Source organism: Synchiropus splendidus, chromosome 2, assembly GCF_027744825.2.
Source record: "Synchiropus splendidus isolate RoL2022-P1 chromosome 2, RoL_Sspl_1.0, whole genome shotgun sequence".
In the NCBI taxonomy this organism is placed as follows: domain Eukaryota; kingdom Metazoa; phylum Chordata; class Actinopteri; order Syngnathiformes; family Callionymidae; genus Synchiropus; species Synchiropus splendidus.
The window spans coordinates 10,290,066-10,312,324 of NC_071335.1; the positions used below are offsets into that span (position 1 = coordinate 10,290,066).

At 44.3% G+C, this 22,259-nt stretch overlaps 4 protein-coding genes across 16 annotated transcripts in view; 2 read left to right on the top strand and 2 right to left on the bottom strand.

Annotated features, from left to right (window-relative positions):
* Nucleotides 1–7,776, top strand: part of LOC128753923 (slit homolog 2 protein-like) — an 82,502-nt gene extending 74,726 nt beyond the window's left edge. For 7 of the 12 annotated variants that reach the window (XM_053856124.1, XM_053856127.1, XM_053856130.1 and 4 more), the window contains 10 exons: nt 566–705; nt 850–873; nt 1,909–2,002; nt 2,137–2,274; nt 2,776–3,016; nt 3,405–3,535; nt 3,612–3,766; nt 4,910–5,258; nt 5,418–5,632; nt 6,276–7,776. In XM_053856124.1, coding sequence (XP_053712099.1) covers nt 566–705; nt 850–873; nt 1,909–2,002; nt 2,137–2,274; nt 2,776–3,016; nt 3,405–3,535; nt 3,612–3,766; nt 4,910–5,258; nt 5,418–5,632; nt 6,276–6,532 — 1,744 coding nt within the window. In that variant the 3' untranslated portion in view covers nt 6,533–7,776. Of the gene's footprint in view, nt 1–565; nt 706–849; nt 874–1,908; nt 2,003–2,136; nt 2,275–2,775; nt 3,017–3,404; nt 3,536–3,611; nt 3,767–4,909; nt 5,259–5,417; nt 5,633–5,748; nt 5,793–6,275 lie in introns of all 12 variants that reach the window. The other 5 variants (XM_053856125.1, XM_053856131.1, XM_053856134.1 and 2 more) reach the window with 2 other exon arrangements.
* Nucleotides 7,777–10,391: 2,615 nt separating this feature from the next.
* LOC128754485 (E3 SUMO-protein ligase ZBED1-like) lies at nt 10,392–13,373 on the top strand. 2 transcript variants are annotated; one of them, XM_053857139.1, is made up of 4 exons: nt 10,392–10,593; nt 11,077–11,160; nt 11,448–12,099; nt 12,616–13,373. In XM_053857139.1, the coding sequence occupies exons 1-4, from the start codon at nt 10,403–10,405 to the stop codon at nt 13,135–13,137; spliced, it is 1,449 nt and encodes a 482-aa protein (XP_053713114.1). In that variant the 5' UTR covers nt 10,392–10,402; the 3' UTR covers nt 13,138–13,373. The 2 variants fall into 2 exon arrangements, with proteins under 2 accessions (XP_053713114.1, XP_053713113.1); XM_053857138.1 differs by having other exon boundaries at nt 11,448–13,373.
* Nucleotides 13,374–13,715: 342 nt separating this feature from the next.
* Nucleotides 13,716–16,318, bottom strand: LOC128753294 (glutamine synthetase-like). The gene is made up of 5 exons (XM_053854868.1): nt 16,207–16,318; nt 15,074–15,220; nt 14,885–15,006; nt 14,127–14,326; nt 13,716–14,061 (listed from the first exon to the last, which is right to left on the bottom strand). Exons 2-5 carry the CDS (start codon nt 15,186–15,188, stop codon nt 13,716–13,718), a joined length of 783 nt encoding a protein of 260 aa, XP_053710843.1. The 5' UTR covers nt 15,189–15,220; nt 16,207–16,318.
* A 3,064-nt stretch (nt 16,319–19,382) lies between these two features.
* Nucleotides 19,383–21,959, bottom strand: LOC128753295 (glutamine synthetase-like). Its single transcript, XM_053854869.1, has 5 exons — nt 21,848–21,959; nt 20,715–20,861; nt 20,526–20,647; nt 19,776–19,975; nt 19,383–19,710 (listed from the first exon to the last, which is right to left on the bottom strand). Exons 2-5 carry the CDS (start codon nt 20,827–20,829, stop codon nt 19,383–19,385), a joined length of 765 nt encoding a protein of 254 aa, XP_053710844.1. The 5' UTR covers nt 20,830–20,861; nt 21,848–21,959.
* Between the last annotated feature and the right edge of the window lie 300 nt (nt 21,960–22,259).

A 22,259-nucleotide genomic window follows, 5' to 3' on the forward strand; every position in this document is an offset into this window, starting at 1 on the left:
ACAGACTTGCCTTCATTTTCAGCCAGAGTTTCTGTTTACAATCCGTCGCACCAAAATCGAATCTCACATACTAATTGAGTAGCTGGCTTCAAAATAAACATTGAAGTGTTTCTATTTATGAAGATATATTATATCAGAGTTTCCAAAATCCCCCCCAATTCAGAATGGTCTGTAAAGAATGGAGTGAGCAACAAAAATGGCCTTATAAATAACCCACGATCTGCACTATTTGTCACACATTCTATACTAACTTAGTAAAACATGGCCGCTCTAGAACTTTATACGTGCATGTTTTACACCCAGACGAGTCACCGGAAGACGAAGCGGTTCGTGTAGGCACTAAATTTGTTGCTTTCCAAATTCAATTTCTCAGAAATGGATGAACATGGTTCATTCTAGGTGGCGCCTCAGCTTGCTAACTCTGAGGGCAATGCTTAAACAAACGCTCAAACAAGTATATAGTCACTTCTAAGTCATGCACCGCAATCATCCTAAAATAGAAATTGCCTTCACCTTCATCATTACTTTTTGGCCGTTTTACTCAGTGATATTTGTTCCATTTCAGGTGTGTGTGTCCAGAAGGCTTTGAGGGCGACACGTGTGAGGTCAACATTGATGACTGCGAGGACAACGACTGTGAGAATAACTCCACCTGCGTGGACGGGATCAACAACTACACGTGCATGTGCTCACCTGAGTACACAGGTAACTCACGGTGCCGGCGTGTCCACGTGAGCTGTGCGTCTGCTTTTGCAGTGTGCTAACCGTCTCTGATCGCTAACATTTGTGGCCGTCTTCTCTCTGTTGCTGTCTCGCTCTGCTTTCTGTCCGTCTTTTCTGTGGTCGCAGCTGCTACCAATGAGGTGGAGAGAGGTCAGTCTGTTCTTCTCTGTCCCTGCCGTCTTTCTCTTTTCTCCCACCGCCCTACGTTTCTTTCCTCATTTCCTGTGGTTTATCCCTGCAAACTCAAAAACTGAAATTCATTACCAGGTACTATACTCTCTGGCTCCATGTTAGCAGTGCATGTCCTTGATGTTTAAACACATCACTGACTCTGCAATCCGTCCTCTGAGGAATCTGCCAGCTGCAGCACATAAACTCCGCCCATCTTTAGGAGTCTCAAGGAGTCTTTTGAAGCAAGACCTAAACAGGCAATATATACTGTATGGATGTGTTTATAGTTACGTTTAAATTCCATTAAACGAGTGCAACATTGGACTCTTACATGCACAGACAATAATAGCCGAGTCATTTGTCCACAAACACAGAGCTCTCCGTATTGATTTGCATCTTTACAGAACGGCAGCAGGCATATTTTTATGGGATAAAATTGAGGACATAAAAGTGAATGCAGCCCTCAAGAGAATAAAAAATGAAAAGTGCTGAATCAATTCAAGTGCAGAAAACACAAAGGTACTGCAACAGTCACATTGGTGAGATGATTTACTCAAAAACACAAACGTACTGCAACAGTCACATTAGTGAGATGATTTACTCATGTAAGAGATTATATTCGTAGGACACGAGCTGATTATCGGGTAAGATTTTAATTATCTTGTGTTGTCTGGACTGAGTTTATTCCTCAGGGATTTATTTGGAATCAATTCGGAGGTCCGAGGAGACAGCGCATCGCAACACACCTGGGAATGCCGTATTTGACATTCCCAGAAATGAGATCATTTATCAGAAGGCTGTGTTAGTGCTGCCCATGGGAGAGTCATCCATCATCACACACACACAAACACACACACGCACACAGGAGCCAAACAGACTGAAAGATTGGAATGTTACATGTTGGAACTTTCTTGACAAATGATATTCTTAAGTGTGAAATTCTTGTTTATGTTTGCTCGTGTAAGTGTGTTCTTAAGTCTGTGTGAATAAGACCCTGGATGTGTGTTTCTCCAGGTGAGCTTTGCGAAGAAAAGCTGGACTTCTGCGCACCAGAGTTGAACCCGTGCCAACATGACTCCAAGTGCATTCTCATCAATAAAGGATACAAGTGAGTTATACAGCTACAAAAAAAAATCAAATCAAGCAATAACATAAGGTCAAATAAAAAGGTCAATTTTATTTTACCTTAAAATTGACATTTGTAGTTCAAAAGTTGAGCTAGTCTCCTCCTGCCTTTGACAGGTGTGAGTGCACTCCAGGTTATGTAGGTGAGCACTGTGAGTTGGACTTCGACGACTGTAAAGATAACAAATGTCAAAATGGAGGCCATTGCATTGACGCGGTCGACGGGTACACGTGCGTCTGTCCGCAGGGGTACAGGTGAGTAACGCCACCAGTCACTGTGTCTTACGAGTTAGCTGATGTGTGTCACTCACTTCACTGTCCTGAACTACTTTAATTTACTTGAAGAACTATGAAATGGATAATGGAATAAAAGTTTTAAAAAAAAGATAATGATGCTCTTGGACCTTTCATACTCAATGAAAGTTGCTGAAGTATTGTAGTGCATATCAAACAACAAAATACCAGAAACATTTTTTTTTAGATCATGAACGGCAGCCACTGATGTGTGGCGTATGTGTGGCTGTTTTTGTTGCCAGATCCTGAAGAAAACAACGGCCATAATTAGTACATTAAAAAAAAATGTGAAATGTAATTTCTCCAAATCTAAATTATTCTTACTTTCTATAAATAATTGCTGTCATATTACATTATTTTCAAAAAACACAAAGTAGAATGAAGATTACAGGATATTGAAGCAGGTCAAGGTACAAATATACAGTACAGCCACACTTCCTAAATGTGTCGCCTGTTTCTCAGTGGGTTGTTCTGCGAGTTTTCCCCCCCGATGGTCCTTCCTCGCACCAGTCCATGCGACAACCACGACTGCCTCAACGGGGCGCAGTGCGTAGTCATGGGAGCGGACCCCCGCTGTCAGTGTCTTCATGGCTATGAGGGAGAACGCTGCGAGACGCTGGTCAGTGTCAACTTTGTCGACCGAGAGTCGTACCTGCAACTCCCGTCCAACCTGATCTCACCGCAGACCAACATCAGCCTGCAGGTGAGTGCTGAAACTGACGTTCAAATTTGGCTCATGTGGTGGTAATATTTCTGGCTGACTATCTCTAATGTACATTTGATAGAATACATTTTGCATTTTTCAACTGAAGTAGTTGTGTTGCAACTAGGTGTTCATTTATAACTTTGCTTGAATCAGCATTTTGTATTGTAGTGAATTTTGCCTGCAAGATAAACATTTCAAAGAATGTGTTTTTGCTCCATTAGTAAGCACTGCATTATTTATTTTGTAATATGTGAGTCCATTGTGCGTCCAAAATGCGTTATTTCTGTAATAAAAAAATGCCATGTAGTTCCACTTCTGGTGTTGACAAAGCAGTGCACGAGCAGCTCCAGTTTGTCACAAATGGAAATGCTGGTTTGTTTCTCAGATTGCTACAGATGAGGACAGTGGGGTGTTGCTGTACAAAGGGGATAATGATCACATTGCCATGGAGCTGTTCAGAGGACGGCTGCGGGTCAGCTACGATACCGGCGCCTACCCTCCGTCAGCCATTTACAGGTGAACATTCATCCTCACGGCGCCTCGTTCTCATGATGAACGACTCTTACGCTGATGCTAATCATGTCTGTCTCAGCGTGGAGACGGTGAATGATGGGACTTTCCACGCCGTCGAGCTGGTGGCGTCCGATGACACTCTGTCTCTGTCCATCGACGGGGGGCTGCCAAAATCCATCCACTCCATCAGTAAACAGTCCACACTCAACATCGACTCGCCGCTTTACCTGGGAGGTGAGCAGATCGGCTTTGGCGAGCTCATTATTTCACTTTTAAAAATAGAATTCACTGACAAGTTCGTCTGCACAGAATAGAAGAATGAAATTATCTGGAACATCTTCAGCGATGGACGTTCATTAATAAAACTGGCTGTGAGGTGTTCATTAGCTCAGGTGACTGCAGAGGTCACACCAGGCTGTCATGGCTACTGAAGGTTGGACCCAAGTGCAAGGTGTGCTGGTCGACAGAAGGCACGGAGAGGAGAGTAATTCAAGAAATGAATGAATAGAGACGAGACAACTTACAGACAAACTCGTAAGGAGAACAAAAGGTGCCGGAACCAGAGCGCGGACCGGAAACTACACGTGGGGACTGGGGAAGAATCTGGAACCGAACTAGAATCAAGCCTAAATAACGCAGAGAACACAAGCACAAGCTCAGGAGGCCCAGTAAACAAAAAGCGCTTGGTGGTGGAAAACACACACGAGAATATAACTACGTCAATGAGAAATGAAAAGTGAGGCTTGCAAAACGCGCACACGTGGGTAGAATAGCGAAGGAGAGGAGAGAAACAGAAATGGAGGGAGGAAGAACAGGGAACTAAGAAAGTGTCTGAAATGGAATTCAAGCGCACACAGGAGCTAGAAAATTCTAGGGAATGGAACAAGAGAGTTTAAGTCTTGGAAGAGTTTACCGTGAAGGAACGCGAAGCAACCATCTGACGGCACAAGTTGGCGTTGAGGCATTGATATCAATGGGAGGCTTGGAGGATGATCAAATGCACGCCTGCTGTGCCGCTCGAAAAGCTGAATGGAAAGAAGGAAGAGGAAACACAGGAACAACCGGGAGTGACCAAAATAATAGCATGAAACAACACGGACAAAACAGTCAAACAAAGTGCGGACATGACACAGGCTTTCCAGCTTGACTTCTAGTAGACTAGTTATTCGTTTAGAAAAATAAATACTGGTCTTTGAAAAGTATATCTGAAACTCCATTGCTACTCTTTAATGTTCCGTATTTAAAACTTGGCGAATAACAAATAGTGAATAACTCCACATTGTTTAACTGTTACAGTTGAAAGATTGAAAGTCTGAATGAATAATATAGCACATGAAGAAGAGCATGTGTGAACCAGTGGAGTCGTTTCTCTTCTAGGGATGCCTGAACGGACCTCAGCCTCGGGCGGTCTGTCAGCTCTGCAACACAGCTCCAGTGGACGCAATGGCACCAGCTTCCACGGCTGCCTGCGTAATCTATACATCAACGGGAAGCTCCAGGACCTCGGAGCGGGATCTGGACCTGCAGGCTCGGAGAAGGCGCAGAGCACTGGCAGAAGCTGGCTGGGTCAGGGGGTGGAGCCGGGCTGCCAGCCGTGTCAAAGAGGAGCATGTGAGCAAGGAGACTGCCACCCCACTGGCCATCGGGGATTCACATGCACCTGCCACCCGGGTTGGACTGGAACGTTGTGTGATGAACAAGTCAACAATCCATGCGATGGCAACAAGTGAGTTCAGAGCTTCTCACTGGAATATCCCTCTATTAAAGCTGTCAAATAACCATGGGGAACCAGTGACATCCAGTGTGTGTTGTGTCAACAATACAAAGGTGTATTTATCACGTTAGCTCCTGTGACTAAAATGACATCTGTGTCGTCGAACTTCAGGTGTGTCCACGGGACCTGCTTCGCCATCAACTCCTACTCTTACTCCTGCCGCTGCCAGCCAGGCTTTGCCGGCGTCCTCTGTGACGCGCAGAATCAGGAGTCCTCCGCCGCCTGCAGCCTACTCTACTGCAAACACGGCAAATGTCGAGTGTCAGGGTTGGGCAAGGCGTACTGCGAATGTAACAGCGGCTACACAGGAGAGGCATGTGACAAAGGTGAGCGCCGCTTCCGCCTTCAACATTTATGAGCAGAACTAACCAAGTAGTTTCCGCTTTGTGTGTTTTCTAACTCTCTGTCTTAACTCTTCTAATCTGCTGCCTCTTCAAACCAGCTTCTTCTGAGCTTCCTCTCAGTCCCCCTCGAGGGGTCACTCAGGTGAGGCTGTCGGGTCCAATAGAAAGTAGCTCGTCCATTTGCATGGCTCCATGTAGTAGATCATCTCCCACATAAATGTGGCTTCAGTTCTTCTCTCATGTTTGAAGCATGTGATGGGACCTTGTTATGTTGCTAGGGGTGGTTTCTCTTTGGCAATGGCCAAAGAATAACAAATAATCAGGGTCATGTTTTACTTTTTTACTATGAAGTGGACACAATGTTCCGAATATTCACACACACAGGGGTTGCCACAGAAACTCCGTCTCCTACGCCATAACCCCCCTTCATCACCGAGTCACGCTCATTGTCTTCCTTCTGTTCTTTTCAGTTTTTAGGAATTTTCCATGATAATGTTTGACATTTGTAGCCTCCACTTGCTCACGTGTGGAAGGCCAAAGCGTATCACTCATAATATCACCATGCTTTGTTGTAATTCTCACCTTTGTCGTCCGAGTGACTAATGTTGACCCGGTTTTCCCGCAGAGGTGGCCTGTCGAGGTGAACGGGTCCGAGATTACTACCAGAGCCAGCAAGGCTACGCGGCGTGCCAAACCCAGGAGAAGGTCTCCCGTCTAGAGTGTCGGGGCAGCTGCACTGGGGGTGCAGACGGACTGGCGACCTGCTGCACCCCCCTACGCAGCAAACGCAGGAAATACACCTTCCAGTGCACCGACGGTTCCTCCTTTGTCCAGGAAGTGGAGAAAGTCGTCAAGTGTGGCTGTACAAAGTGTTCCTCGTAAAAGATTAAGAGACAGCACCCTCCGATTTTTCACTTCTACAGTTTTGTGTTCCTGCCCGACCTGACAAACCCAACACCACTCATCCCGCCATTTGTATTTCTGGGGAAAAAAGAAAAAAAAAATCCTTCCTTGTCAGTGCTGGACTGATGATTGATGGGGATGTTGAATCATATTGTAAAAAAAAAACAGACTATTTTTATTACGAAGTGGAGAAAAAAAAAAGACATTTCCTCGCTTCTTTTTATCAGTCATGATGACTCCGATGGTGTGCCACTGTCCCTTCCCTGGAGGACTGACCCGGTCAGTGACAGCTTCCTGTAGAACTTCCTGCTCCCCATGTCTGTGAGTGTTTTAGAAATAACCCTAACTGGTAGTAACACAGACTCGCCACTAGGAGGCGCTGCATTTTTGACACAAGAAGGCAAAAGGGAGACCCACGACTGCTGCCTGTGTGACAAAGTTCCTCAAGACTGTGTGACGGTGCTCCACACAGATGTGGTGTTTTATACAGCTACTGAACAACACATACAAACTCACTAAGTTCTATATCACCTGCCACGACTCTGTTTACCCCACCGTCATGATGACAAGTATTTATTGTATCATAAATACCTGTACTTATTCAGTAGATCCCCATGTATCAATCTGATTCTCTTTTAATATATATTAATTTATATTGTCCTTATTTTTGTATTAAAAAGACATAATCTGTTACGATAGCTGAACTAACAAAAACGGTGTCCTCTTATTTTGATTGAAAATGTGTTTTTTGGATCACTGAGACTGTTGTGCTTGCCAGAGACCTTAGTTACATTTTAATCTACAAATGTGACGTGAAGACCGTGTATATTTTTGTTTCCTAAAAGTTTGTACTGTGCTAATGCCAGAAGGTCTTTATATTAGAGTTTCAAAACACTCTTGTGCGTAGCATTGACCCTAGAAGATGCTTAGAACTGTTTTTACCTTTTTAACAAATTGATGCTTCAACAATACTGTGACTTTTTTCTAAATGAAACTACTTTGTTAGCCCCTCGCTCTCAGATGTTAACATGTTGCTGCTAAGTTTTTTTGTACCGTAGACTTGGATCCTGATCTGTGTGTTCTATAGAACTTCCTGCGCCTTGTGTAACAGATAAATATGTCCACACCTCTACACATGTGCATTGTGCTTTATAGCATCCCATCCCCTCCGACCCCTGACTAATGTCAGCTCCCTGACTGATGTTTGTTAATTAAACACAATATTTACCTCACGCCTTTCACCTTTGCATTTATTCCTAACAGCTCCATGCATCTTAGCTGCATCTTATAATTCTCAAAAAAATGTTTCTTTATTTGGAAATATAATGAATGAATTTTTGACTGTTATAACATTCTTTCCTTGGTCATCTTTGGTGTGGTGTTGTGACTTAAAGAACCTCTATTTTTCCAAGCAGGGAGGTCAGCCAGAAAGAGTCAACAGGGCCCAGTATGGGACTCTGCTTGAAACCTTTTTCACACCCAGCAGTTGAAGATAATCAGGAGGTATGACGGGTGACGCTGCTGTGCACACCGCAGGGAGGAAACAGACCTTCTTTCTGAAAGAAACGCTCAAGAAACTGCAGGATATGTTTGGCCCCTGCATCCAACAGCAGACTTCTTTTGTGGGCGACTTGAAAGAACGGGTTTACCCATATAAACCTCAAACACTTCCAGAACTCAGACTGTACTGTGGACTGAGCCAGTATTTGTGTGCAAGAACATTGTAGTCCTCTAAAGGACAATAATCCATTAAAGGGGGCCTCTTTTGCAACTTATTTCCTTCAGGAATCAAATAGTAATATAATGCAATAGTAATATAGAAGCTATGTAATTCCAAAGTTGAAGTGAAGTTATAGATTACAAACTGGCCACCTCACTCAAAGCATATTTATTTGGGAGAGCAAGAGGGACTATGGTGATACTTGTTGTGCTGCTGTGTCCAGTCCAGTTCCAACTGATCACAAATATCAATCACCGAAGCATTTAGAACAGCTTGGTCACACCTGTTTGTCAATGAAAACAACAGTGACTACTATGTCTTATGATAGTTGCAACATAAACGGCAACACTGTTTTGTGTCGACGGGGAAAAGCATTATATTTCCTTTTTTTTTTTAAGTGAGCTATTTTAACTAGGGGTGGGATTCAATTTTAAAAAAATGAATCTAATTAATTAATTTGAATTTGGTATATTACTGAATCAAATGATGGAGCCATACATACATTTAAACAACAAAATATTGTTTATTTTGCATCAGTTTGACAGTAGCACAATAAATCACAATGGTGGCTATATTCAAGTTTTTATATCACCTTATTTAAACTAAAGCTCTTTTAATGTCTTGAAAATATTTGTATAAGAATTTCAATTTTATAAGAATTTCAAATACATTCAGAGTAGTGGAAACCCTGGCATTGTGTAGTGAAAAACATCCCTGAACAAAACCAAACAGATGCTTTTGTTTGCTTTTGTTCAGGGATTCCTCCATGTTTGTTGTTGTTGTTGTCATCCTAGGTGTGACGTGTCTTGTGCATCAGTGTGATCCGTGGACCAGGAACTCCTGCACTTACAAAGGCTCCCTGTGTTCTGGAGAGCATTAATTAATGGTAATTAACTTGTTAAAGTCCCACCAAATTTTTTTACGTTATTGTCTTCAGTGTTTCAGTGGCAACCTTTATTGACATCAAGATTTTGTGATGCATGACAAAATTAAATGCCAGGGGTGTAACATTTATTACACGTCGTCACTTGGCGGTGTTGGCATGACACAAGTGTCAAGCGTGGCGTGAGAGCGGGTGAGAAGCCTTATCATGTCACATGATCAGGTCAGACGGCTCCGTGACCACAGCCTAACTGAGCATTCAGAGCAGAGGTTAGATCACTGACCCTGACACCGAGCACCAGCTAACACCGGGGACTTTTGAACATCAGCGCAGACAAGTGGGATCAGCTCCCAATTCTTTTTGCTGCAAAAGCAAACGGGAAACCTCAAGCCCCCACGATTCTCTTTGAGCGCATCAACACACCCCACACCTCGGTTGGCTTTCCAGTCTGGCCACCGGGGCTGCTGTACAGCTTCCTACCTCTCCTGCTTAGGTTACTCTTTCTGCACCAAGTGTAAACACAGAGAGCTCACAGTGCTGATGGTGGCACCTGAGAGCTTGGGAAGCAGTTGGTTTCTCGTCCTGGTCCACCCCTGACATTCCTGGACCTCTCACATAAGCAGGGGAAGCACACAGTCTCCACCAGTCCTGAGACCTCCACCTCTGGAGGTCTGGATGTTGAGGGGATGAGACTAACAAAGGTGATGCCTGGAAGTGGTCGGTTTTTCCTGCAGGAAATCCCAACAACACATTTGATTCAAATGTGTTGTCTGAATAGCATATGTATGTTAATTCATTTATAAATGACTGTAATGTACAATCATTGTATTATATCATATTCCTTTCATGAGAACACAGCTTTATCAAAGGAGAACTAGACAGTAAACAGAACACTTGCTGTCTATAAACTACCCAGTACTAAATTGGAGGAAAACACTACAAATATTTGAAGAATATGTCACATTTTCAAACATTTTTTAAATAAACTAAACATCATCATCCAGTGCCACACAAATAGGTTTCGTTTGTCACACACATATATATTTGATCAAAAACGACGTAGCTACATTGTACTTGGCTTGACTGAAAAAACATAGAAGTGAACTGTAGAGTTTGGACACTGCAGCAGGTGCAGCCATCAAACTGAAAGAAATGGGACTCGAAATGACGAGCTTTGTGACGTGGTCACTCGTGCTTTTTCGGCCCGAAACGAACATGCCCGAGTGCGAGCAGCAGGTCGTGAAAAATGGCCGCGACCAGTGTACCCGCGTCGCGAGCAAAAACATCCAAAGTGTGGGACCACTTCACCCTAAATTCGTCAAAGACACGGATCACTTGTTCGGTTTGCAAAATGGACCTTGCTTATCATGGCAGCACGACTACGATGCGGGAGCATTTGAAGCGGAAGCATTTCGGATATTTGGAGGAGTCTCTTTGGTACGATAGTTCGGTCACACTTCAGACTAGGGAACAAAAATACATATCACCCTAAACTGCTTATTCTTATCTGGTTTAATAGCATATTGGCGTGTAATAAATCATTATAGTGTTCACCAAAAGTTCACACTAAACAACATACTTACTGATTATTGACCGTTAATAACCAGGCTGTTGGTTTATTCATAGATTATTATTCTATAGTGTGACCCACAGTTCACTTGTTAGCAGCCCCAGACTGACGATCGCCTGACTACAGTCTACAGACACCTGCCAATTGTGTGCAGCTGTTTGTTTGGGAGACAATCCTGCACCCACAGTGACGCTCTTGTGGAACACTCCTGATGTTCAGCTTCTGCCAAACCATTTCCATCTGTTTCTAGAATCAAACACAGTAGATTTACATGGATGCTCTTCATTTTAATAGCGCATATCAGTTTTGCCCGACAGATGTCTTGATTATTATTCATGTTACTTTTGCAGTGCAAAGAAAAGCAATAGCACAAACTATGGCTTTCTGTTGGAGAGGCAACCGTGTACCCCACAGCAAGTCGCTGCCCACACTGAGTGAGTACTTTACCTTGGTTGGGATGAAATGGTGCTGTGAATGTGTGTATCTCTGCTGGTCCATGTGCACAAGCACAAAAGCTGTGTTTGGTCATAAGCATTAAGTGAGGAAGCGATAGCAGAAGGATTGCTTGTGAGAAACACAGCAATATATTTACTACACGCTTGGATTGGCTAATGGTAAATGATGCACGCCACCTGCTACTGCAGCTTATTGTAATTCATGTTATTTTGTCCCTCGCCACTGACTGCATCATGTTAATCAAATGTGTTTGTCTCCTTTTCAGCCATGCTTTGGATGGCTTTGTCCAAATGGCTCCTCTGTGTTCCACTGAAACGGCGGAAAGATGCACAGACAGCATCTTGCACATGATAGTGAAAGACATGCGGCCTCTGTCGATGGTTGAAGATGAAGGGTTCCAGGAAATGATCAAGGTGTTCAACCCAAATTATTCTCTCCCGTCAAAAGACAGTTTCAAGGAGATGATGGAGAGCGAGTACGAGGGAAGGAAAATGGCGTTGAAGAGTATTCTTCAGGGGGCGGCTGGTGTTGCCCTCACCACTGACGTGTGGACCAGTGTTCCTGCAGAGGCCTATCTTGGGGTGATGTGCCACTTTGTTGGAGAAGACTGGAGCATGCAGTCGTACAGTCTGTCAACAACGCTGCTCGAGGACGGACATACTGCTGAGATCATTGCAGAGTGGCTAGAGAGTGTTGTTGCCTCGTTTGACATATCACCTGACAAGATCAACGCAGTTGTCCACGACAATAGTGCGAACGTTGTCGCGGCAGTGAAGATTTTGTCAGACAAGCATGGATGGACATCAGTGGCATGTGCAGGTCACACCCTGAACCTGGTGGTGGAGTGCGCGACGAGCGACAACCAAACAATGACAACGTGCGTAGCTGCAGCAAGAGGTCTTGTGCATCACTTCCGGGTGAGTGAGTTGGCCAGCAGCAAGCTGAGGGATAAGCAGCAGAAAATGGGCACGCCTCACCAAGCGCTTGTGTCCGATGTAAGTTCTTGTTGGAACAGTACCTATCTCATGCTAGCCCGGCTGCTGGAGCAAAGATGGCCCCTGACTGCCGCACTGTCTGACCTGGCAGTGGCACCAAAAGGTAGACCCGACCTGGATCTCAAGCCTGAACATTGGGCCGTTCTTGAGGAGTTTTGCCAGGCAGTTGAGCCGTTCGATGGGGCTACAGTGATTCTGAGAGGTCATGAGTATGTTACCCTGTCTGCTATTCCACATCTGGTGCATAGCCTGGGCAAGTCCATCCAGTCTCTATCTTTTGACACCTCAGCAGTCCAGTTGTTCCAGACTCAGGTGATGGAGCAAATAAGTACAAGATGGCATGAACTCTCAGTTTTCCACGATGACTTTCCAAATAAAGCACTTCTTGCTGCTGCTCTGGACCCCCGGTTTAGAAAACTCAAATTCTTGTCTCCTCAGGAAGCTTTCAAGGTCAAGAGCATCGTTCAGTCCATCGCATTTGCTTTAAGTAAAGAGCTGAAGCAGATCAAATCCGACGAGACGGAGTCTGTCGTCACCACAGCAGTCCACACACCGAAACCAGGTGCCAAGTCAAGCTTCATTGCTAAAGTGCTGGGACCTGACACCAGTGATGAGGAAGAGGAGGATGAGGAGCAAAAAATGAACCAAACTGTGCAGAATGAGGTTCTTGTGTACTTTGGGGATCACCCCGCAGCAAAGCGAGAGGATCCGCTGTCATGGTGGAGAACGAATGCCACTCGCTTCCCAACACTTTCCAAGCTTGCGCGGGTGTTCCTGTGTATCCCAGCGACGTCGACACCAGCCGAGCTGCTATTTTCTGCACCGGGGAACGTTGCCTCGAAGCTCCGAGCCGGTCTGAGCGCTGAGCATGTTGACATGCAGGTCTTTCTACACCACAATCACAGGCTGAAGAATCACATAGGCGCGGATTGTGTTCTGAAGGTGGAGTTAAACACTTAGTTACGCTAACAAGTTCATGTTAAGTTGTGTTCCCAGATCTGCCCAGCATGTAAGTATGTTGTGTGTTTTATGTTCAAATTTGCACTTTAGTTTCACTCTTGTTGTTCATGTTTCCGTTCTGTTTTGTTCATAATAATGTGTGACATGAGGTGTCGTGTAACCAGACGACACACTCGTGTTAGGAGGTATATTGTGGCTTCAATTGTCAAAGTCATTTCCTTCAAATGTGTTTCATTTATGTCAGTATTTATGTTGCTTTTTAAGCAGACTTTAAAACTATTTTCAAATTAAACATTTGCAGGAATCACAATGAGGTTTCGAGTGTTACTCGTGGATTTGTTAAAGTATTTTCCATGCAAATGAAACAAACCGGCCGCTGCACTGACTCCTACCGGTGGAAAAAGTTCTGAATGAGCTGAGATTGTGGTCTTCTTTCCTCTAGTGTAGTGTAGTGATTTTTTTAATCGATATATATACTACGCATTTTTCTTAATGAAGGGCCTTTTAGTTTGATGAAGCATTTTTATTTGTCATTGTTAAAGATGTAAACATTTACTGCTTTTCAATTTTTCTCCTAATCATTGACCCACAATTGCCTGATCTTCACGCTCCAGTCGCCGTCCTTCTTCCTGCTCAAGGCTGTCCAGCAGACACGTTTCAATGAGAGCCGCAGTGACAGTGTAGGGGTCACAGTTGGAGGCTGGTCGTCGGTCCTCCAAGTATCCGCAGCCTCTCCGACTGACCAGACCCGGAATACGAACACTGACGTTCCGCTCGGCGACGGCGCTGGAGAACTGAGTGAAGCTGGAGGTGGTGGGGTGAGAGATCAGACGAGACATGTTGTCTCTGCCCTGGCGAGGGTCGTACACTTGGAGGTGTTGGTGGTGACGCTTGCTCAACTTCTCGATGGCATCTTCAATATATCTGTGGTTCAACGTACACAAAATGACTTCACTTGACACTGGTGCTGTAAGTCACACATCACTCACCTGAGCCCTCCTTCACTCCTCATCTCTTTGGTGCTGAAGTTCACGTGGCATCCTGACGTCACGTGGATGCTCTTTACCGGTACGACATCTAAAGAGGCGACGAGCCCAAAGTCTTCACACACACGATGCAGAATGTAACGGGACATCCACAGATGATCTCCCATCTCGATCCCCTCGCACGGGCCGACCTGGAACTCCCACTGAGCAGACACACACTCTCATCATGGACATTCACTCTTCAGATGGAACATGTACATTCCCTCCTCCACCCCAGCCTCCGATCCGTGATGTCTATAGTGACCTCCTCGAACCCGCACATCCTGCCTTGTCATAACTTTGTCATTTTTGACTTCTTCTGTCTTATCCTGCTAGAAAAATCAGTTGAGTAGGATGTATTCAGGTTCAAACCTGCACACGTGACAACATCTGTGAGGTCACATGACTCTCAGATAACAGGAAACAGCACAATTCATCCAAAAGAATCTTGGATTTTATTCTCACCTTTTGTTGGGAACACACACTACTGCAGTTCAGCCTGGCTGTTGTCTTTGTTATATTTGGTTCATGAGAAATAATAATTATTGAAGACTTAAAATTCCAGAGGGAACAGAAAATAGATGCACTTTTGGTGTAATAATAAGTTATTTTAGAGGCAAAAAGAGAGTCTATCATGAGGTGGCCATAACGTTCTTTCAAATATTTGTGTTTGCTGAGCAGTTAGGCGGTAACGCGCCATCATGTGTGGACTGCCGTCGTACCTGCGAGGGCAGAGCCTCAGCGTTGGTTCCAAACACCTTTATTCCAGCGTACAAGCAGGCTTTATGGTGACAGATGCTGACGTCTCTGCCGTAGATTTTGTTCAGACCCACACCACAGGACACTGAAAACACCACACAACCATGAACACTGAAGCAGAACCAGCCAGCTGCGGTCGACCGTCATCTCACCTCGCGCTGGTATGAACCCGTTGCCGGGCCATGCGTACGGCCTGGAGTCTAAATCGATGAGCGTGAACTCCTGCTCCATCCCGAACCAGGGCTCGAATCTTGCCGCCTGCCTCATGACCTCCACACACTTGGAACGCTGATTAAAAGCTGATGTTGGGGGGCGGGAATGAAGAAGAAATGTGGTTGAACTTTTGAATCTTATAAGATGTCTGGAACCCAGAGAAACTGCCATTATACTGATAAGTCATCCTTACAGTTGAGCTACCAAGCTGTTCACCACTTAAAATATTCAAGATTTATATTGAGAAAATGTCAAGAATATAAAACAAGGTTGCATTTTAGGTTTGGGAGCATATAATACCCTAAATAAACTGCTTACTCATATGTGTATTTCCAGCATATTATTCAATTATTACTCATAATAAAATACTTATTAGCATCCTGTGAAGCCTGATTATGTTTTACATTAGATTTCCCTCTTGTCCTCTTGTTTTATATTATTAAAATTACTGTTCTTCTTCTGTCCATCTGTCTTTTGGCTTGACGGCCCCTCACAACAGTAGCCGTATAAAATGTGTCCCCTTAGGAAACTGATTATTTTAAAAAGTTGCATACATAGGCTCTGGACTACAGTATTGCCATAATAACTGCCATTCAGCAGGCTGTTGTCCAAAACAAAAGACTTACGGTAGTGTGTTGCATTTCAGCTTAAGAAGTTAAAAGATTGATATTCTCCACGTATGTTTTTTTAGAGGGTCACATACTGTTATAGCAGTTCTTTTTCCCCAAATGCCCTTCGTGCGGAGCTTTCGTAATGCCGACAGTTGACTTTTAATACATGTACAAACATGTCTCGTTGTATGAGTCATCAAAAATGTATGTAATATGAAAACTAATGTCTGATTGCAAACATATGGTGTGAAATGTTTCAATGAAAGTGGCCCTGTTTCAACAAAGCATTTCAGAATTGGGAGTACCAGGACCAAGAATGTGATAAAGGAAGACCTAAAGAGGACAGGTGCAACGGGAAACGCCAGAAGAAGTCATTGTTGGGATTGTGTTTGTTATCTTAGTAGGCAACATATTTGAAATAGCTCAATACCAGTCGGTGGACTCGGTGAAAGGTGTTTTACCTGCAGGCGACTTGTTAATGTCTACCACTTCACAGAGAACCAGTTTGTTCGGGTCACGCAGAAAAGGATCTCGGAATAGGCGGATCGGGACCAGGTAGATCTCAAGATGCCTGCCCTGGTCCAACCAAACTGCATTCCATTCAGGGATGTCTAGAGAAAAAAAGAGAGTGGAAACTTGGCAGAAACTAAAGCAGCTGTTGAGAAAGCAGGTGACACAGTTTATGTCCGGTGATGCTGCAGTGAGTTGGATGTGAGTGCTGCAGCCTGCAGCAACATCACGCATGACTTATTGCAGAATATCCTGGATCAGATTGTACAGGCGAGTGATGACATGTGCTGAATAGACATGACTGATGACAGATATGTACCGACGCATTCAAGTATCTGGGAAACTGACTTATAACATGTTGTGCTTGAGATGTTCAGAGCTGTGGAAGATTTCATTAGAAGCTCCTTAGGTCAGCGCCCGTGTTGCTTCGTTTGTCTGTTATTGGCATCACTCAAAAAGTGCTGAATGGATTTACATGGTTGGAAATGGGCCTGACCTGACGGCCGAGACACCAAGTGATGCGAGTTTGAATTCCAGTAGGGAACTTGAGCCAACGCAATTGCTCAATCATGGAAGCATTGGTTTCATTTGTCTGCTGAGTTAAATGTGCTGCGTCTGAAATCATGCCAAATGAAATCATGAGTAAAACATGGACATAAATCTAAGCATCTTACTCTGCTGCTGCTCTTCACCGGTTCATCCGTGTGGTCCACACCGCAGGGATGAACCTTCAGTGGGCACCCTGAACTAACCCAAATTTGGAGGGACCATTTAAAACACATTTTTGATGTCTGAAACCTGACTACGATTCTGAATCACTGAGCCTGAATCACTAGTATTTCATACATATTTACAGACTTTTCCATGCTGTGTTTTGCGCCGATCTTTTGCCTAAATTTAGAAGTAATTTCAATTGATATTAAATTGGTTTGATTGGTGTTGAGGAGTTGACCTTACCTGTGATTGCAGCTGGCTCCTGGTCAAAGGTCCTGGTTTTACTTTCAAGAGTTTCTCCAGTCTTATTGATCCACACATATGTGACCAGACAGTTCTTGGAGTCCAGCGACAGGTAATGATCCCTCACTGTCTTGTGAAGAAGCAGACTTCTGGACTGGAAAGACATGTTGTAAGCTGGCACCAACCTCTATGATCCACTGGAAAGGACTTGCAGGTTAGATGAGGGCAGACAAATGCTGATACCTGGTTGACACCCCAGTTCTTTAAGTACAAGGGTAAGAGAAAGGCGGAGCATACGCAAGACAGAACAGGAATCTTTGAAACTGCCTCTACAACAGTGCTTCTTAACCATTGGGCCGGGGGCCCATGGTTGGGCCGCAAGCGCCTCCTTGAGGGCCACTAAAATTTTTTTTTGTTTTGCAACTTGCTCAGTTTTAATACATTCGCCACATATGGCTGCAGTAGTGACTCACTGAATTGACTTGACAGCTTGCAAATCTGTGATAGTTAACAACCATGGAAGCTCTTAATACAATTCTTCCAGCTCTGCTTGAAGACAAGCTTCGCCAGCTCAACGTTCCTGACTCCCTCTGCAGATGGATTACAGACTTCCTGACCAGCCGGAGTCAGCGTGTGCAGCTGGGGACGACTGTCTCTGACACTCGGACCGTCAACATTGGGTCTCCTCAGGGCTGTGTTCTCTCTCCATGGCTCTTCTCCCTGTACACTAACTGCTGCACCTCCAGCCACGAGTCCGTGAAGCTGATCAAGTTTGCGGACGACACCACCATCATCGGGCTCATCTCAGATGGAGATGAGTCAGCTTACAGGAGGGAGGTGGAGCGGCTGGTGTCCTGGTGCAGCAACAACAACCTGGAGCTCAACGCTCAGAAGACAGTGGAGATGGTCATAGACTTCAGGAGAGTAACAGCTCCTCTGTCCCCTCTCATGTTGGCTGGTTCACCTATTCCTATTGTAGACTCCTTCTGCTTCCTGGGAATCACCATCACTGAGGAGCCAACCATCAGGTCCCTCATCAGGAAGGCCCAGCAGAGAATGTTCTTTCTGAGGCAGCTACGTAAACTACGACTGCCGACGAAGTTGCTGGTGGAGTTCTACACGGCCATCATCCAGTCCATCCTCACCTCCTCTATCACCGTCTGGTACAACAGTGCCACCTCCAGGGACAAGAGCAGACTGCAGCGCATCGTAGGTTCTGCTGATAAGGTGATCGGTTGCAGCCTGCCACCTCTTCATGACCTGTATGCCTCTAGGACCCAGAGACGTGCAGGTCGGATCAGAGCCGACCCTTCTCACCCTGGACATAGACTGTTTGTTCCTCTTCCCTCTGGCAGGAGGCTGCGGTCCATCCAGACCAGAACCTCCCGTCACAGGAACAGCTTCTTTCCCTCGGCCGTCAGACTGTTAAATTCATGAACGGCCTTGTGTAATGTTATTCTATTTATTTTATTTTATTTTGTTTTATTATTTGTTTTATTTTATTTATTTTATTTTATATATTATATATATATATATATATTTTTTTTTTTTTTTTTTGCACTTTATTCCAAGGCACTTTCCTAGTCAGTGGGCTCCCCACTGACCATGGCAATAAATTTGATTCTGATTCTGATTCTGATTCTGATTCTGATTCTGATTCTGATTCTGATTGAAAAGAAAAAATGATGAAGAAAGTGATGGTGCCCCCAACGATAAAAACTGTTCATGACAGCACCTGTCGGAGCAGTATTGAAAATTCTGAAAATCCTCTTTGGAGTTTAAATAAAATATGTTTTTTATGTCTTTATTTTATGATTGATGAATAACTGATGAATAACAGTGAAGTGAATAAATTATTAGCCTATTATAATTATAATCCTGTCTCTTGTTTTTTTGTTTTATTTTTATTTTTATTTTTATTTTTTTTTTGTTTTCTGACTGAGCAGTAACGGTGAATAAGAAGGCTGAGAATCAGATTTGCTTAATAGCTGGAAGCAGCAGCTAGCGATTTACTGACATCTACTGGTGGCAAATGTAAAATGCGCGGCACTGTCGCAACAAGTCATGTCTCACAAATCCACAATGATGCATCGACATCAATAGAGCTGCAGATTTTTTTTAACATCATCATCAACAACAAAAATATCCAACGTTTTTTGTTGTTGTTCTTTCATAATTCGGTGGTGACCCTCGTCTCTTCTTCCTGCTCAAGGCTGTCCAGCAGACACGTTTCAATGAGAGCCGCAGTGACAGTGTAGGGGTCACAGTTGGAGGCTGGTCGTCGGTCCTCCAAGTATCCGCAGCCTCTCCGACTGACAAGACCCGGAATACGAACACTGACGTTCCGCTCGGCGACGGCGCTGGAGAAGTGAGTGAAGCTGGAGGTGGTGGAGTGAGAGATCAGACGAGACATGTTGTCTCTGCCCTGGCGAGGGTCGTACACTTGGAGGTGTTGGTGGTGACGCTTGCTCAACTTCTCGATGGCATCTTCAATATATCTGTGGTTCAACGTACACAAAATGACTTCACTTGACACTGGTGCTGTCAGTCACACGTCACTCACCTGAGCCCTCCTTCACTCCTCATCTCTTTGGTGCTGAAGTTCACATGGCATCCTGACGTCACGTGGATGCTCTTTACCGGTACGACATCTAAAGAGGCGACGAGCCCAAAGTCTTCACACACACGATGCAGAATGTAACGGGACATCCACAGATGATCTCCCATCTCGATCCCCTCGCACGGGCCGACCTGGAACTCCCACTGAGCAGACACACACTCTCATCATGGACATTCACTCTTCAGATGGAACATGTACATTCCCTCCTCCACCCCAGCCTCCGATCCGTGATGTCTATAGTGACCTCCTCGAATCTGCACATCCTGCCTTGTCATAACTTTGTCATTTTTGACATCTTATCCTGCTAGAGAAATCAGTTCATTTGGATGTATTCAGGTTCAAACCTGCACACGTGACAACATGTGAGGTCACATGACTCTCAGATAACAGGAAACAGCACAATTCATCCAAAAGAATCTTGGATTTTATTCTCACCTTTTGTTGGGAACACAGTTTTACTGCAGCTCAGCCTGGCTGTTGTCTTTGTTATATTTGGTTCATGAGAAATAATAATTATTGAAGACTTAAAATTCCAGAGGGAACAGAAAATAGATGCACTTTTGGTGTAATCATTAGTTATTTTAGAGGCAAAAAGAGAGTCTATCATGAGGTGGCCATAACGTTCTTTCAAATATTTGTGTTTGCTGAGCAGTTAGGCGGTAACGCGCCATCATGTATGGACTGCCGTCGTACCTGCGAGGGCAGAGCCTCAGCGTTGGTTCCAAACACCTTTATTCCAGCGTACAAGCAGGCTTTATGGTGACAGATGCTGACGTCTCTGCCGTAGATTTTGTTCAGACCCACACCACAGGACACTGAAAACACCACACAACCATGAACACTGAAGCAGAACCAGCCAGCTGCGGTCGACCGTCATCTCACCTCGCGCTGGTATGAACCCGTTGCCGGGCCATGCGTACGGCCTGGAGTCTAAATCGATGAGCGTGAACTCCTGCTCCATCCCGAACCAGGGCTCGAATCTTGCCGCCTGCCTCATGACCTCCACACACTTGGAACGCTGATTAAAAGCTGATGTTGGGGGGCGGGAATGAAGAAGAAATGTGGTTGAACTTTTGAATCTTATAAGATGTCTGGAACCCAGAGAAACTGCCATTATACTGATAAGTCATCCTTACAGTTGAGCTACCAAGCTGTTCACCACTTAAAATATTCAAGATTTATATTGAGAAAATGTCAAGAATATAAAACAAGGTTGCATTTTAGGTTTGGGAGCATATAATACCCTAAATAAACTGCTTACTCATATGTGTATTTCCAGCATATTATTCAATTATTACTCATAATAAAATACTTATTAGCATCCTGTGAAGCCTGATTATGTTTTACATTAGATTTCCCTCTTGTCCTCTTGTTTTATATTATTAAAATTACTGTTCTTCTTCTGTCCATCTGTCTTTTGGCTTGACGGCCCCTCACAACAGTAGCCGTATAAAATGTGTCCCCTTAGGAAACTGATTATTTTAAAAAGTTGCATACATAGGCTCTGGACTACAGTATTGCCATAATAACTGCCATTCAGCAGGCTGTTGTCCAAAACAAAAGACTTACGGTAGTGTGTTGCATTTCAGCTTAAGAAGTTAAAAGATTGATATTCTCCACGTATGTTTTTTTAGAGGGTCACATACTGTTATAGCAGTTCTTTTTCCCCAAATGCCCTTCGTGCGGAGCTTTCGTAATGCCGACAGTTGACTTTTAATACATGTACAAACATGTCTCGTTGTATGAGTCATCAAAAATGTATGTAATATGAAAACTAATGTCTGATTGCAAACATATGGTGTGAAATGTTTCAATGAAAGTGGCCCTGTTTCAACAAAGCATTTCAGAATTGGGAGTACCAGGACCAAGAATGTGATAAAGGAAGACCTAAAGAGGACAGGTGCAACGGGAAACGCCAGAAGAAGTCATTGTTGGGATTGTGTTTGTTATCTTAGTAGGCAACATATTTGAAATAGCTCAATACCAGTCGGTGGACTCGGTGAAAGGTGTTTTACCTGCAGGCGACTTGTTAATGTCTACCACTTCACAGAGAACCAGTTTGTTCGGGTCACGCAGAAAAGGATCTCGGAATAGGCGGATCGGGACCAGGTAGATCTCAAGATGCCTGCCCTGGTCCAACCAAACTGCATTCCATTCAGGGATGTCTGGAGAAAAAAAGAGAGTGGAAACTTGGCAGAAACTAAAGCAGCTGTTGAGAAAGCAGGTGACACAGTTTATGTCCGGTGATGCTGCAGTGAGTTGGATGTGAGTGCTGCAGCCTGCAGCAACATCACGCATGACTTATTGCAGAATATCCTGGATCAGATTGTACAGGCGAGTGATGACATGTGCTGAATAGACATGACTGATGACAGATTTGTACCGACGCATTCAAGTATCTGGGAAACTGACTTATAACATGTTGTG